Genomic DNA, 17788 nt, shown 5'->3' on the forward strand with positions numbered 1-17788 from the left:
AATATTGATTTTAGCAATATAGAGTGGAAACAGGCCCTTCGGCCCACCGACCTGCGAGCACCCCGCTTTCACACTATCCTACACACGAGGAACATATTACAATTGAATGAAGCCAATTAACATATAAACCTATATGTCTTTGGAGTGTGGGAGAAAACTGGAGCACCCAGAGAAAACCCACGTGGTCACGCAGAACATACAAACTCCGTACAGATAGCACCATAGTCAGGATTGAGCCTGGCTATATTGAGGGCAGCACAGTGGCACAGCTTGTAGAACTGCTGCCTCACAGTGCCAGAGACCTGACCTCTGGTACTGTCTGTGTGTAGTTTGCACATTCTCCCTGTGTCCGTGTGAGTTTCCAATGGGTGCTTCCACACGCCAAAGATGTGCAGGTTTGTAGTTTAATTGCATTCTGTAAATTACTCTTGTAATGGATGAGAAAGTGGGATAACTGGGAGTGGATTAGAAAATGGGATAATATAGAACTAGTACGAACGGTGATCGATGGTTGGCGTGGACTCAGTGGGCTGAAGAGTCTGTATCCATGCTGTATCTCTAAACTAAACTAAATATTTAGGAAATCCAGTGCCAAATCCAACAAACAACAGTGTGATAAAGACCCGGCAACTTGTTTTACACATTGAGAATGGTTAAGGGCTAATATTGATGAGGACACTGGGGACAGTCCCCCTGCCCCTCTTTGTTTGTAGTCGTGTATTTTCCATGTGCATGCTAGATGGTAGATGAGGGCTTGGTTTGATGTCTCGTCTGAAAGATGATAACTGTAACTGTGACAGAGTAATACACTCATGGCATGCACTGGAAATGTCAGCACAGAACATGTGTTGTGTCCCTGAAGTGTGTGAATCAGAGGAGAGGTGCTTGCACTAAGCAACACCAACACCAGAGCGATGTGTGAAATTAGTGGGTGGATTTACTGCTTTGAGATATCAGCAGCTGATCTTCAGCTCCTTGGTCAATTTATGATTTATCTGTAATTTGAAACCTTGAATCAAATAACAAATAATCAAGCCATTTGCACAATATGTCGATGAGGCTCACTTTTGGAGTGTTGTGTACTGTAGGAACGATGCCATTAAGGGCCTGTCCCACTTAGGCGATTTTTTTAGGCGATTGCCGGTGACTGTCATAGTCATAGCAGGACGCCGAAAAACCGGCGACTGGAACCCCCTACGACAATATCTACCACAAGCTACAACAACCTATGATGTCAAACTACCGACAACCGGCGACCCATTAGGACGTCCACCTACGACAACGTACGACCACACAGGCGACAACCGAAGTCAACCTACGTCCACCCGCGACAAGCTACCACCCTGTCGGCGACAACTGAAGACAATTCAGTCGCCGGTACCTGTCGCCGGTTGACGTAGGTAGTCGTCAATGGAATTCACCAAAGTCAGCACCGGCGACAACCTACGTCACCTGGCGACAACCTACGACAGCACCTACGTCAGGAGAAGTCAAGCTACGCATATTGCCGTCAACCCACTGTTGCCGACTGTCACAGAAAAATGTTGAACATGTTGAAAATTCAACGGCGACCACAAAGACGCTACGACTCTTTGGGCGACTAAGGAGACTACTCACGACTATACAGGCGACACCCCGGTGACCATGTGGTGACAGCCTAATCGCCTGTAGTCGCCTAAAAAATAGCCTAAGTGGGACAGGCCCTTATAGGAAAGATGCCATTAAGGTGAAGAGAGTGCAGAGAAGATTTATGAGGATGTTGCCTGGACAAGAGGGCCTGAACTATAGGAAAGGGTTGGGCAGGCTATGACTTTATTCCTCGGAGCACAGGAGGCTGAGGGGTAATCTCATAGAGGTGTACAAAATCATGAGGGGAATGATGGGCACAGTCTTTTATCCACAGTGGGAGAAACAAGAACTAAAAGGCATGTTTAAGGAGAAAAGGTAAGATTTAAGAGGAACCTGAGGGGCAACCTTTTCACTTGGAGGATGGCGGGTAGGTGGACCAAGCTGCCAGTGAAAGTAGCTGAGACAGGTACTATAACAGCATTTAAGGACATCTGGACAGCTACACAGATGGAAAGATTTGGAAAGATATGGGTCAATGCAGGCAAATGGGGCTAACATAGGCAAGTTGGGCTGAAGGGTCTGTTTCTGTTCTGTATAACTTTATGACTAATTAAATGATTACCATCAAGATTGTAGTTTAAATTAATTTGAGCCTCAAGCAACAGACTAGCTAATCATGGCACAGTGGCATAGCTGGTAAGCTACTGCCTAACGACACAGGAAACCCTGGTTCTATCCGGACCTCGAATGCTGTCTGTGTGGAGATTGCACGTTCTCCTTGTGAGGTTTCCTCTGGATGCTCTGGTTTCCTCCCACATCCCAAAAACATGCAGATTTCTAGGTTATTTGGCCTCTCTAAATTGTCCCTAGTGTATAGGGAGTGGATGCAAAAGTGGATAACATAGAACTAGTGTGAACAATTGATCGATGGTTGGCATGGACTCAGTGGGCTGAAGAGCTTGTTTCTATATATCTTTCAATCAATAATATTTATCTCTCTATTAAAGGTTAATGATGCATTGATTGCTGCCTTATTCTCCTCTGTTTCACATTGATGCTGCAAGCCTTTGCAGCAAAGGCTTGCTATCCTGTTGTGCAATTACTGTAGATATAATGATCAATTTGCTTCTGAGTGACCTGAAGCTTGCTTGAAGAGTTAGTTTTAATGCAAAGTTCAGGGTCTTGACACTGAGGGTCCTGTGGGGCAAAGCAGAAATGGCTAAAGAGAGCAATCTTTAAATATTTTCCACCTTCCTAAATATGTTGCATTCTGTCCCCTGATCAGTACCTCTAATGGAATGCTTCTTCCTTTGCAGTTGAATTAATTCATTCTAATTCTATTTGAACGTCAGTCAATAAATTTGAACTCGTCATCCATCTTTCTAACATCTTTAATCTGCTTGCTCGAATTTTCAGCTGCTGGTCTGTCTGTGAAGTTAATCTGTGCTGATACCATTGTTTTAATGCTCAATCTATTTTATCTCGATACATTTTTGTGTATTTTGTTTTGGAGTACTCTCATAAATTAGTTCTTGCTCCATGTATCACCCAAATAAGGTTGCAGTTGCCCCATACCCAAGTAATTGTGTTAATGAACAGATAGTCCTTCTTCAGAGCGGTAAAACACAATGCTTGACCTTGGTCTATGTCCTAATCTTTGTTTACAAAATTTATTGAGCCAACTGCTGAAGAAGTGGCTCAGAATTTGTGGTCAACAGTGAGCTGTCAGTGCCTGCTACTGACTCATGAAAAACACGAGACTTGCCTTGTAAAATAAATCCTCTGTTCAGCACCATGAGGGGAAGGGTGGCAAAGTGGATAGGAGGAGAAGATTAATCCCCAAATCATCAAAGACTGGAGGTCATACCTTAGATTTATTAAACTTTATTTTGTTTATTGTATTACCTATGCACTGTGTCTACAGACCTATGAATACTGTGTGTACAGACCTGTAATCATGCTAGAAATAAGCATTTCATTATTCTGTTTTCAGTACATGTGACAATTAAACACAAGGACACAAATGCTGGTGTAACTCAGCGGGTCAGGCAGCATCTCTGGAGAACATGGATAGGTGACATTTCGGGTTGGGACCCTTCTTCAGACTGATTATGGGGTGGGGAAGAAAGCTGGAGGAGAGGAGGTGCAAACCGTGGAAGGTAATAGGTGGACACAGGCGAGGGGGTTTCTTGATAGGCAGATGGTTGGAACGATTAGAGCAGATGGTGGGAGACAGACAGATTGAAGAGTTGCAAATTGTGAAGCAGGAGGAAGGAATGTAGGGGGACGGGGAGGAGACAAGAGAAATAAGAGTAAGTCCAGCTGGAGCGCACAGGAGGATATGCGGGCGGGGGGGGGGGGTCTGTAGGAAAGGGAGGGTTGTGAGAGGTTGCTTCAAATGAGAGAATTCAGTATACAACCCACTTATAGGACTTTTTTTAGGCTGCATTTGGAGAATTGTGTGTAGTCTAGGTGACTCCATTACAGGAACAATGTGGAGGTTTTGGAGAGAGTGCAGAAAAGGTTTACCATACGAGTTTGTTTGAATGAGTTAAATAGCAAGAGAATTAGCAGTTGTTCACAAGGTAATGGAGTAGAATTAGGCCATTTGGCCCATCGAGTCTGCTCCGTCATTCAATCATGGCTGATCTCTGACTCCTAATCCCATTTTTCTGCCTTCTCCCCATAACCCTTGACACCCGTTCTAATCAAGAATTTGTCTAACTCTGCCTTAAAAATATCCACTGACTTGGCCTTCATAGCCCCCTGTGGCAATGAGTTCCACAGATTAACTATCCTCTGACTAAAGAAGTTCCTCCTCGCCTCCATTCTAAAAGATCGCCCTTTAAAGGGGCTGTCCCACTGCAGCGACCTAATTGGAGAGTTTAGGAGAGTTTGAAAAAATGTCATGTTGAAGACTTCCTTCGACTATGTAGAAGACCTCCTTCGACCTCCTTCGACTATGTTGAAGACCAGGTTCGACTAGCTTCGAGAAAATTGGACACCGAATAATGGAGAGTGAAGACGACCTCCTTAGACCTCCTTCAACTATGTTGAAGACTAGCTTCGGGAAAATTGGACACTGAATAGTGGAGAGTGAAGACGGCCTCCTTCGATCTCCTTCGACCTCCCTTCGACTATGTAGAAGACTATCTACGACTACCTTCGACTACCTTTGACTATCTTCGACTACCTTCGATTACCTTTGACTACCCTCGATTACCAATGAATAACATGCCGACCTACTTCGACTAAACCTACGAGTAAAAAAAGTATCAATTTTTTCCATGGCAACCTTTTTTTACTCGCGGGCATATTTCAACATATTGAAAAATACGCCCCGACCCAGCTGAGGCCTCGAGTACGCGGGGACTACTCGAGCATGAAGGAGAGTTACAAAGACCTCCTAGGACCTCTTGTCGACCATGCTGCGAGTATGAGTCGAGGGCAAACTCCCCAGAACTCACGGATTAGGTCGCCGCAGTGGGACAGCCCCTTCAATTTGAAGCTATGACCTCTGGTCCTAGAATCTCCTACCAGTGGATACATCCTTTCCACATCCTATCTATGCCTTTCGTTATTCTGTAAGTTTCAATGAGGTCCCCCCTAAACTCCAGTGAGTAGAGGCCCAGTGCTGTCAAACGGTCATCATATTCTAACCGACTCATTCCTGGAATCATTCTTGTAAACCTCCTTTAGGCACTCCTTCCTCAGATATGGGGCCCATATATGTGTGTTTCTGCTTGTGCAATGATCCAGTTTCAATAACTATTTGAAGGATGAACTGTACCTCAAATTATGATTTTTATTTTAGTGTGCTGCCGTAGGAATGTATGAAGTCGTGAATAAAGAGGTGCTTAAAACATAAATGTTTGTTAGTGACTTGCTGAGAAGGACCCCTGCACTCTGCTCTGGACAAAAAACTTATATTATTCTGACTGTGAAGATTCAAATAGTGAATTTCATTTTCTCCCGTCTCCACATTCTTGATTTTTGTGTTTTCCTTATTTCCAGGTCCTCAGCTCACTAGGCTACCATGTGGTTGCATTGGATTATAGGGGTAAGTAGGAACTGTTCTTGTATAGCTAAGAAAGATTTCCAAAAATATATTTTCTTGCTCAGCTGTAGCTAAACATCCTTTTTAAAATGAAGTGCTGTCATTTTCATGTCAATTAGTAATGAGTGGTATAAAAATACATAGCATGGGCACCATTAAAAGTTCAAAACAATTTGATTTAAAAGCAAGAATTGTCAGGATTAAGTAATTGCATGAAATGTGCTATTTAAGCAGAACTGGCAGCATAATATGCCTGTATTATTTCTGTCTGCTGTTTCACCATCAGCTCTTGTGATTCTTGGTGCAGCAGTATTTTAGTGTAAACTCAGTCTTGGTTTGATTTAAAACTTGCAGTAGTGGAAAAGGTTGTACTTGTATCTGCTTCTCTAGCTTCCTCTGGCAGCTCATTCCAGATACAGATTACCCTCTGGTTGTAAAAGTTGTCCTTGAGGCCCCACTTACAGTAAATCTCTCCCCTTGCATTTTAAACCTATGCCCTTTTAGTTTTAGATTCCTCTACCCTAGGGAAAATACTGTGCTCACTTTATCCATGCCCCTTATGATCTTGTACACTTCAATAGGATCACCCCTCTCCTCCTACGCTTCAAAGAAAAAAGTCCCAGCCTATCCAACCACTCCCTATAACTTAAGCCCGCAAGCCCAGGTAACGGGTGAATGTTGGTGAATCTCCTCTGCACCCTTTCCAGCTTAATGACATCCTTCCTGTAGCTGGCAACCAGAACTACACACAGTGCAGGGTGTATCAGGAGCAAGATGGTTAGCCATTTGTGGAGATGTACACAAATTTAGATTACTTTTTTTTTGTTCAGCCACATGACATAAACTTATGTGTCAAGGTTTTGAAACTGGAATCAATTTTTATTCTTGGAATTGCATTTAATAATGACCTCTGATGCGTTAATCTAAGTATTATTACCAGAGGGTGCACTTTTCCTGTGTAGCATAAAGGTGGCGTATGTAAAGCTTATGATATGTTGATCAGCAAATTAAGTTCCTCCATCTGTGGGTCTCTGGTTTGAATCCAGTACTGTCGAAGAAGCTAAGGATCCTGTCCAATTCATTTCTACCCCACTGAGGACATTGGACTTTGTATAAGGAACTGATGCGCTACAAAGCAGAGAACTATATTCTCCACTCTGTATCTTCCTCTTTGCACCATTGTACTTGAATTTGAACTGATTGTATCTATATATAATATATCTGATGTATTTAGATAGCATGCAAAACAAAACTTTTTTCTGTACCTCGGGTACCCGTGACAAGTAATAAACCCGAACCTGAATGGGATGAAAGTTATCCTTTGAGATTCCCATATTAAAGACTCAGATGGAAGAGTTAGGGTAACCTCTTCTCAGGGTGTAATTTAAACTTACTGTACTGTTTGATGTTCCATGTTCTTTTCCAATTTAAGTAACATGACATCACTTTTTTGGTAATGCACAGTACCAGTGTTTTTGTGCAGTGTTGGTTTTTGTGGATTAAACCTGAATCATCAGCAGCTGAGGACATAGTTGGCTGCACCAGCAGTAACTCATTTTGACACTTTGCCTTTTTTCTGTATCAGCTTCAAAAGTAATATGATGAAATTAACTATGTGAATGCAGGTACGGCGTAACCTTGGGGATATCATCACATGGACTCACTTTTCCAGATCTCTCTCTTTATTTGCTGTAACCTACCCTAATTTAACAAGTAAATAAAAGCATTAATCATTAAAACATTTTAAATGGCCCATGATTTTTATTCCAAGATTTTTTTAAATTTGGCTGTTGTATCCTATTATTAAGCGGCACTGTTTACTTTAGTTTTGTTTATTTGTTGTCACGTGTATGGAGGTACAGTGAAAAGCATTTGTTTGTGTGCTATCCAGTTAATGAAAAGATCATACAAGAATATAATCAAGCTGTCCACAGTGCATAAATAAAGGATAAAGGATTTTTTAAATGGAGTATTATAGGGGTTGTGGAGCTCGCGTTGTCAATATGGTTCAAGTTACGTGTGTTCCTTTGCATTATTAAGTTTTAAAAGTGCCATGCGTCTGCGGCATAGACTGAAAAATTCAGTATTTAAAAGACATTTGGACAGGTGCATGGATGGGAAAGGTTTAGAGGGATAGGGGTCAAACGCAGGCAGTTAGGACAGCGTAGGTGTGGCATCTTGGCACTGACTAGTTGGGCCGAAGGGCCTGTTTCTGTGCTGTATGATTCAATGACTCTACTGCTTTACTTATTCCGAAATTCTGAACCTCAATCTAATCTGGTCCATTTCACTGAACTTCTGATGCGATGATGAATCAACGCGTGAGGCAAACAGCTCATGCTAACACCAGTCGTTGGATATTGTGACTCTTAAAGGGAAATTATGTATAAAGGTTTGGGAGTTTTTATTCCCTGACCTTTTTTTTTCATGACTTAAAACAAAATTAAGCTGATCTGATTTCAGGCTTTAAGAAATCAAAGAATTGTTCTGCAGGGATGAAGGATTCTTTACAACTTCTTGTCCATTCAAGTTGCTTGAAATTATATCCATTTAATCCTTGAGGTACATAGGCATTAATTATTGAAGGCAGCTGGACAAGACAAAGAGTTGTTTTTAGAAGACTGTGATCTCTGGTCCTCTGAGCATTTGTCGCTAACCGGTTTCTCATGGATAGCTGATGAATTTGGCACCAATACATTAGGAATAAATCTTAAACAGATTGGACTATAATTTCTTAGGGTAGGGGAGAATGAGTGTTGATCATTGAAATATGCATGTTTCTGAGGGAACTCAGGGATAGATGCTGAGAGGATGCTTCCCCTCATGAAAAGAAAGCACCTGGGTCCATGGTTACAGGAAGAGGAGTTGCCCTTTTAACATCAAGATGAGGAAGTATTTATTCTCTGAGTGTTGTCAGTCTCTGAACTTCTCCCACCCAAAGGGCTGTGGAAATGGAGCCATTGCTGAACTTGACAGCATCCTGGGAGTGGTGAAACGGCAGGAGATTGGTTTTGTGGCCAAGTACTTGCCGAATTCCAGGGTAGATGTGAGGGGTCATGTCATTTGATTAGCATATGTAAGACGATGATGCACAGAGTCTCTTACTGTGGAATTTGTAAGGAGTTCAAGGAAATCAAAAACCAGAGGGCATCCGATGAAAGGGGGAAGATTGAATAGAATGTAAGGGGCAACTTTTTCACTCAGGTGGGTTTATGGAACGAGTTGCCAGAAGAGGTAGTTTAAGTAGGTACTTCAACAACATGTAAAAGACACTTGGACAGGTACATGGATAGGAAAGGTTTGGAGGGATATGAGCCAAATGGGACTATTTTAGATGGGGCATCTTGGACGGCATGGATGAGTTGGACTGAAGGGCCTCTTAGTCATAGAGTGATACAGTGTGGAAACGGGCCCTTTGGCCCAACTACCGCACACCAGCCAACAATGTCCCAGGTACACAAGTCCCACTTGCCTGCGCTTGGTCCATATCCCTCTAAACGTGTCCTATCCATGTACCTGTCAAACTGTTTCTTAAACTATGGGATTGTCCCAGCCTCAACTGTATCCTCTGGCATCTTGTTCCATAGACCCACCACCCTTTGTGTGAAAAAGTTACCTCTCAGATTCCTATTAGATCTTTTCCCCTTTACCTTGAACCTATGTCCTCTGGTCCTTGATTCCCCGACTGGGCAAAATATCTATTCCTCTCATGATTTTGAGTACCTCTATAAAATATCCCCTCATCCTCCTGTGCTCCATGGAATAGAGACCCAGCCTACTTAACCTCTCTATATAGCTCACACCCTCTAGTCCTGGCAACATCCTCGTAAATCTTTTCTGAACCCTTCCAAGCTTGACAATATCTTTCCTATAACATGGTGCCCAGAACTGAACACAATATTCTAAATGCTGTTTCACCAACGTCTTATACAACATGACCATCCAACTTCTATACTAAGTGCCAAAAGCCTATTTGACCACCTTATCTATCTGCGACTCGACCTTCAAGGAACCATGCACCTGTACTCCTAGATCTCTCTGGTCTACAACACTACCCAGAGGCCTACTATTTACTGTGTAGGTCCTGTCCTTGTTCGATGTCCCAAAATGCAACATCTCACACTTCTTTGTATTAAATTCCATCAACCATTCCTCCGCCCACCTGGCCAATCTATCCAGATCCTGCTGCAATCATTCACAACCATCTTCACTATCTGCAATACCACTAACTTTTGTTTCATCAGTAAACTTGCTAATCATGCCCTGTATGTTTTCATCCAAATAATTGATGTAGGTGACAAACAGTAATTGGCCCAACACCTAACCCTGAGACACACCACATGCATCCAGTCTGAGAAGCAACCTTCCACTATTACCTTCTGCTTTCTTCCATGCAGCCAATTTGCTCTCCATTCAGCTATCGCTCCTTGGATCCCATGCGATCTAACCTTCCAGAACAACCTACTATGCGGAATCTTGTCGAGTGCCTTACTGAAGTCCATGCACACAACATCTACAGCTCTGCCCTCATCAAACTTTTTGGTCACGTCTTCAAAAATATCAATCAGGTTTATGAGACATGACCTCCCACGTACAAAACCATGCTGACTATCCCTAATCAGCCCTTGCCCATCCAAATGCCTGTATATCCTATCCCTCCGAATACTCTCCAGTAACTTACCAACTACAGATGTTAAGCTCACCGGCCTATAGTTCCTAACATTTTCCCTGCAGCCCTTCTTGAAAAGAGGTACAGGTCCGCAGCGCTCTGAGTACTGTGAAAAACAGCGGAGGGCCGGCAGCACACTCACCAGCGTGACAGATGATCGGGCAGGGGAGACGGAGAGGAGGTCGTTCCCTGTGACAGGCACAACGGCGACTTTTCAACTGCGCTTCCCCACGGTCGCGCTGCGTTAACGACCGCCGCCGCCATGTTGTTGAACTTCAAGAACACCGGTGACCTCCGGTGACCAGAACTTTCTCGTTCTTTCTGCAATAACGGCTGCCGCCATGTTGTTGAACTTCAAGAAGCCCAGCGGACGACTTGATCACGTGGTAACGGCCTTCAACCTGGTCTGCACAGCTGGTCGTGAGCATCAAAGCTTTGTGCAGCAGTTATATTTTAAAACAATTTTAGTTAAAAACTCAGGAAATAATTAACAACATTTTCAGATGAAATTTTTGAATTCATGAGGGAAATGTCTACCGGAATATGTAAATATTTCGCATTCTGAACTACTTTTGCCAGTTTAGTTTGTCTAGGATTAAAACATGGGCAAATAGCACTAGCTTAGATAGGCATCTTGGTCGACATGAAGTAGTTGGGCCGAGGACCCTGTTTCCATGCTATACAAATGTAAAAGATGGTTATTCTGCAGGAATTAATTAAGAAATAAGAAAATTGTGTACCAAAAATTGCAATAATCGTAGAACACTTAATATAAGAATTAAAAGCCTGATGGTGTACCTCATATTTGATTAATATTTTCATGATCATTTGGAGTTAATTTCTTTGATCAAATGTAGTTTTATGGTTGTAAATGCCAACAGGAACTAGAGAGTTGGGCAGTGTGATAGAAAGTTTCTTTCTTTTCACTAAAATACAATGATTGGTGTATTTCATGTTCTTATCTTGGTTCTTTAAGGTATGTTACTAAACATAGCTGTCCTGTCTTCCACCCATTAGTATGCTTCTAAAACCCACTCATGATGACTTATCAAAAGAAAAATCAATGAACTGTGTAATTGGTGTATAATAGTAAACCGTATTGTATATTTTTGAGAACAAGTCAACAATTGATTGGGAAAAAAAGACACAAAGTGCTGGAGCAACTCAATGGGTTAGCCAGCATTTTTTTGTAAACCAGCATCTACATTTCCTCGTTTCAACAATGGCATGCACTTGGAGCTCAGCCTTTGAGTTTATGTAATGATTTGGAAGAGGAAATTAGGAGCAACACTAGCAAGTTTGCGGATGACACAAAGCTGGGTGGCAGTGTGAACTGTGAAGAGGATGTTAGGAGGTTGCAGGGTGACCTGGACAGGTTGAGTGAGTGGCCAGATGCGTGGCAGATGCAGTATAATATAGATAAATGTGAGGTTATCCACTTTGGTGGCAAAAAACAAGGGGGCAGATTATTATCTCAATGGGGTTAGGTTAGGTAAGGGGGAGGTACAGCGAGACCTGGGTGTCCTTGTACACCGGTCACTGAAAGTTGGCTTACAGGTACAGCAGGCAGTGAAGAAAGCTAATGGAATGTTGGCCTTCATAACAAGAGGATTTCAGTATAGGAATAGAGAGGTTCTTCTGCAGTTGTATAGGGCTCTGGTAAGACCAGATCTAGAGTATTGTGTACAGTTTTGGTCTCCTAATTTGAGGAAGGACAGCCTTGTGATTGAGGCAGTGAGGGTAGGTTCACAAGATTGATCCCTGGGATGGCGGGACTGTCATATGAGGAAAGATTGAAAAGACTAGGCTTCTATTCACTGGAGTTTAGAAGGATGAGGGGTTATCTTACAATACAATACAATACAATACAATACCATTTATTTGTCATTTGAACCTCACATGAGGTTCAAACGAAATTTGGTTTCTGCAGCCATACAAGAAAAGAACCAAGACACACACCAACACAATTTACACAAACATCCATCACAGTGAATCTCCTCCTCACTGTGATGGAAGGCAAAGTCTTGTCTCTCCCCTGCTCTCCATTCTTCTCCCGATGTCAAAGTCAAAGCCCCCGGCGGGCGCTAGCAAGTCCGCGGCCATTTAAAGCCACGCCGGGTGATGTAAGGCCCTGCTCCGGGTCTTGATGTTGGAGCCCCCGGCGGGCGCTAGCAAGTCCGCGGCAATTTAAAGCCGCGCCGGGCGATGTAAGGCCCCGCTCCAGGTCACTCTCAACCCCGCAATTGAAGCGGGAGAAGTCGCCGTTGCCGGTGCCCCGCAAAGCAGTCTCCCACCGGGGACCCGCGAGCTCCCGGTGTCACCATCGGGTCGCAGCCGCGTGCCACCGCAGCTCTCCACACTCCGAACTCTCCACGCTCCGAAGCTGGCCAGCTCCACAATGTTAGGTCCGCAGCTCCGCAGGCTCCGTGACTTGAGCCCCCAGGTCGTTCCGGTTGGAGGCCACTGCACGGTGCTAGGCCACAACGACAACGGAGACCCGACAGAGAAAAAGGTCGGGTCTCAGTGCAGGGAAGAGATTTAAAAGTTTCCCCCACCTACCCCCCACCCCCCACACATACACATTTAAAAGCCCACTACAAACTATACCTTCAACGGGACATGTTTCTTACAGAAACATATAAAATTATAAAAGGACTGGACAAGCTAGATGCAGGAAAAATGTTCCCTGGAACCAGGGGGAGCAGTCTAAGAATAAAGAGGAGGCCATTTAAGACAAAGGTGAGAAAAAACGTTTTCACCCAGAGAGTTGTGAATTTGTGGAATTCCCTGCCACAGAGGGCAGTGGAGGCCAAATCACTGGATGGGTTTAAGAGAGTTAGATAGAGCTCTAGGGGCTAGTGGAATCAAGGGATATGGGGAGAAGGCAGGCACGGGTTATTGATTGCGGACGATCAGCCATGATCACAATGAATGGCAGTGCTGGCTCGAAGGGCCAAATGGCCTCCTCCTGCACCTATTTTCTATGTTTCTATGTTTAATCCTCAGCATTAACTGCCTACTACAACTTGATGATTGAGGCTGGCATGGAATGGTCATAGGTAGAACAATATCCCATTAGTTCTAAAAAATAATTTCCCCCCCCAAGCTGAGGTGCAATATCTCAGTGAGAAAAGTTGAGTTAAGGATGTGGACAATTATATGGTCATGCAAGGAGCTACAGGTGCTGGAATCTTATGCAAAACACAAAGTGCTGGAGTAACTCAATAGTCAGCATCCATGACGGAATGGACAGACTGAAGAAGAGTCCTGTCCTGAACCGTCAACTGTCCATTCCCTTCACAGATGCTGCCTGTCTTGCTGAGTTCCTCCAGCACTTTGTGTTTCACTGATTTTCTAGTTGTTCTGGGTGGAGTAGCCAAGCCCCTCTTCGCTGATGCCAATTATGAGACATTTACACGTCACCTGTAGACATTTTGTGGGTCTTTAGGATGCCAGTCAGCAGGCACTAGCTGAGAAACTACCGGTGGTTCAGGTTTATTATTGTCACGTATACTGAGGTACAGCGAGTAGCTTTGTTTTGTATGCTATCCACTCAGATCAGATAATACCATACATAGATGCAATCGTGTCAAACTCAAGTACAATAGGTGGGGCAAAGGGGAAGATACAGAGTGCAGAATATAGTTGTCAGCATTGTAGCGTGTCAGTTCCAGAGACAAAGTGCAATGCCTGCAATGGATTATGGGTGAATCGACAGTACCCTAGCTTATGGAAGGACTATTCGATTCGATTCGATTCGATTCGATTCGATTAGTTTTATTGTCATTCAGACCTTTCGGTCTGAACGAAATTTTGTTTCCCTGCAGTCATACATATAATTTAAAAAATGGCAAAAACACACAATCAACACAAATTTAACATCCACCACAGTGAGTTCACCAAACACCTCCTCACTGTGGTGGAAGGCAAAATCTTAGAGTCTCTGTCTCTTCCCTCTTTGTTCTCCCTCTGCGCCGAGGCGACGGTTCAAACTCCGCGGGTGGTTGCTGCCTCCGCCACAACTCCAGGGCCGAGTCGGGTCTCCGCCGCTGCTGCTGCTGCCGCCGCCACAGCTTCGGTGCCGAGCCGGGTCTCCGCTGCTGCTGCTGCCGCCGCTACAGCTTCGGTGCCGAGCCGGGTCTCCGCTGCTGCTGCTGCCGCCGCTACAGCTTCGGGGCTGAGCCGGGTCTCCGATGCTGCTGCTGCCGCCGCTACAGCTTCGGTGCCGAGCCGGGTCTCCGCTGCTGCTGCTGCCGCCTCTACAGCTCCAGGGCTGAGCCGGGTCTCCGCTGCTGCTGCTGCCGCCGCTACAGCTTCGGTGCCGAGCCGGGTCTCCGCTGCTGCTGCTGCCGCCGCTACACATTCGGGGCCGAGTCAGGTCTCCGCTGCTGCTGCTGCCGCCGCCACAGCTTTGGTGCCGAGCCGGGTCTCCGCTGCTGCTGCTGCCGCCGCTACAGCTTCGGTGCCGAGCCGGGTCTCCGCTGCTGCTGCTGCCGCCGCTACAGCTTCGGGGCCGAGTCAGGTCTCCGCTGCTGCTGCTGTTGCTGCTACAGCTCCGATGCCGCCAGCTCCGCCATTAGGCCTCGGCGCAGACGGAGACGGGGAATACGACCGAAGAAAAAGTCGCATCCCCCGAAGGAAGAGACCAAGGCATGTTTCTCCCACCCCACCCACACACATACACAACTTAATAAAACAAAATTAACTAAAACATGACAAGGAACAAAACGAAAGAAAAAAAAAAAACAGACGGACTGCAGGTGGGCCGCAGCTGTTAAGCCAGCGCCGCCATCTTGAAGTCGCTATTCAGAAGCTTGATAACGGAGGGGAAGAATCTGTTCCTGAGTCTGGTGGTGCATGCTTTGTGGCGTCTTTGACAGCCTTGGTGCTGATCTTGCAGCAATGATTCTGTTGATGTTATTGTTTTGGTGCCAGATAGTGGTGTTAGAGAGATTTTCGACAAGCAGATGGATATGGAGGGATATAGATTATGTGCAGGCAGAGGAGATTAGTTCAATTTGGCATTATGTTTGGCACGGGCACTGGGCCGAAGGGCCTATTACTGTACTGTTCTGTGTTCCGGTGTGTTAAACAGCAAAAAGGATAGCTAGTGCACTCTCACAATTTGATTTGGGAGAGAGGCCAATTTTGAGGGCAGGTTGTGGTCTGAGAGGAACTGAATATACAACCAGCATGAAAAATCGTGAGATAAATATGGACACTTGGCATAACTGCTGTTAATATTCCTGGATTTTTGTCAGAGTTGCAATGCTATTGCAAGCAGAAGCTTCACTCAGTTATTCTTAATGTTATGCAATGAACAGTTCAGCCGACTTACATATAGCAGGTGATTTTGCTGATGTTTGCCCATTCTCTGACCCTTGTGCAGTGAAGGTAAATGTGATTGATTTCACTGATGAGACAGCAGATGAAGTGCTGAATGGCCAAGTGCTTTGTAATTGTACAAGTGCAGAAAGAATGACAGTGTGGGCACTGAGCCAGAGGCTGCCACATACTTTATTTTTAATTTGCATGATCCACTTTTGTACATAATGACAATGCTGATTTAATCTGAAGGCGAGATGAATCAGTCCTCACTGCGAAGGATAAGCCTGATTGCGTTATTATTTGCCAGAATATTTTTCTATTGAGTCATACAGCACAGAAACAGCCCTTCAGCCCAACCCGTCCAAGTCGAACAAGGTGCTCCATCTAAGCTAGTCCCATTTGCCAATTTACCAGCATTTTACACATATCCCCCTAAACCTTTCCAATCCATATATCTATTTAAATGTTGTTATGTACCTGCCTCAACAACCTCCTCTGGCAGCTTGATGCTTTTACCTGTGTGGAAAAAGTTGCCCCTCAGGTTCCTATTAAATCTTTCCCATCTCACCTTAAACCCATCTTCCGGTTCTTGATTCCCCAATTTTGGATAAAAGACTCTGTGTATTCACTCTATCTATTCCCCTCATGATTTTATACACCTCGATAAGATCACCCCTCATCCTCCTGCGCACCGAATAAAGTCCTAGCCTGCCCAACCTCTCCCTATAGCTTAGGTCATCTAGTCTAAAAAGCTAGCAGAGTGCAAGTAAGTTAGGAATACAAGTAAACCTCTATTTCACTTAGAAAACATTTGGGGCAAAATATTTGTGAAAGGAGTGAGTGTAAGGGCATTTCCTGTGGTTGCATGGGAAGACGTTGTGAGAAGGGGGAATGGGTCGGGATTAAGGAGTGAACCAGAGTGTCATGAAGTGGATTGCCCTTTTGCAATTCTGTTAGGGAGTGGCAGGAAAGACAAGTTTACTTGAGTTTAAAAATACCACGTGGCAATAGCCCACCAAGTCCATGCTGACCCATTCAAACCTACACATCTTTGTGATGTGGGAGGAAACCGAAGCACCTAGAGGAAAACCACAAGATCATATGGAGACCATGCAAACTCCACACAGATAACACCCGAGGCAGGATTGAGCCCCGGTCTCCGGTGATGTGAGGCATCGGTTCTACCAGCTGTGCCACTGTAACCACCCATATGGAGCTTGGATACAGTATTGTGTTGGAGATGTCTTCGACAGTAGAGGATGATTCATTGAATGTGCCGGCTGGAGGAGTGGAAGAACTAAGGGTCGAGATGTGTTTAAGGCCACTGCAGGAAGTCTCTGAAATGTCTTTGGTCTTGGGCAGAGCTGCTCCAAAATCAAGCTGTGATGCAACCCGACAGTATGCTTTCTATGTTTGAGCGACAATAAAATTTAAAGGATGTTTGGAGAGGTACATGGATAGTAAAGGTTTAAAAAGGGCCAAACGTGGGGAAATGTGCTAGCTTGGTTGGCATGGACGATTTGGGCCAAAGGCCCTGTGTCTGTGCTGTATGACTGTAATTCTACAGTCATTGAGAGTCATTCAACATACATTGAGAGAACTTGGGTCACCGTCTCAGGCTTAACCATTTACATCTGTGCCACAAGCAATTTCTTCACCGAGAGATAATGAATAAGTGGATTATGTTGCTTAGTTCCTGAGTGCCATAGAGTCATACAGCACGGAATCAGGTCCCTCGTCCCAACTCATCCATGTCGACCAGGATGCCCTAGCTATGCTAGTCTTACCTGCCTGAATATTTTAAAGACAAAAATTATTAGATTTAAAAATTTCAAACCAACCAAGAGACTATGAGAGTTTGGAGTCGTTTAAACATCACCAGAGTTATTTTTTGTATTTGTATTTTAATGACCACACAGCCAGGCTGGTGGAATTTGTTGCCAGTGCAGCACATAAAAAAGAATACAAACATAATAATAATAAAGAACTTTAACATAAAAAACTTCCCCCCACAATGGTTCCCATTATGAGGGAAGGCACAAAGTCCAGTCCCATCCCATGTCCACCCATAGTCGGGCCTATTGAGGCCTCCACAGTCGCCGCTACGGAGGCTCGATGTTCCAGGCCGTTCTCGCCGGGTGATTGTACTCCGGCGTCAGGAGAAT

At 44.5% G+C, this 17788-nt stretch overlaps 1 protein-coding gene across 3 annotated transcripts in view; it reads left to right on the top strand.

Moving 5' to 3' along the window:
- Positions 1-17788, top strand: part of abhd12 (abhydrolase domain containing 12, lysophospholipase) — a 103148-nt gene that overhangs the window by 53808 nt on the left and 31552 nt on the right. For all 3 annotated transcript variants that reach the window (XM_033025809.1, XM_033025810.1, XM_033025808.1), the window contains one exon: positions 5584-5629. In XM_033025809.1, the coding sequence (XP_032881700.1) occupies positions 5584-5629 (46 nt within the window). The remainder of the gene's footprint in view (positions 1-5583; positions 5630-17788) is intronic.

Source organism: Amblyraja radiata, chromosome 8, assembly GCF_010909765.2.
Source record: "Amblyraja radiata isolate CabotCenter1 chromosome 8, sAmbRad1.1.pri, whole genome shotgun sequence".
Lineage (NCBI taxonomy): Eukaryota > Metazoa > Chordata > Chondrichthyes > Rajiformes > Rajidae > Amblyraja > Amblyraja radiata.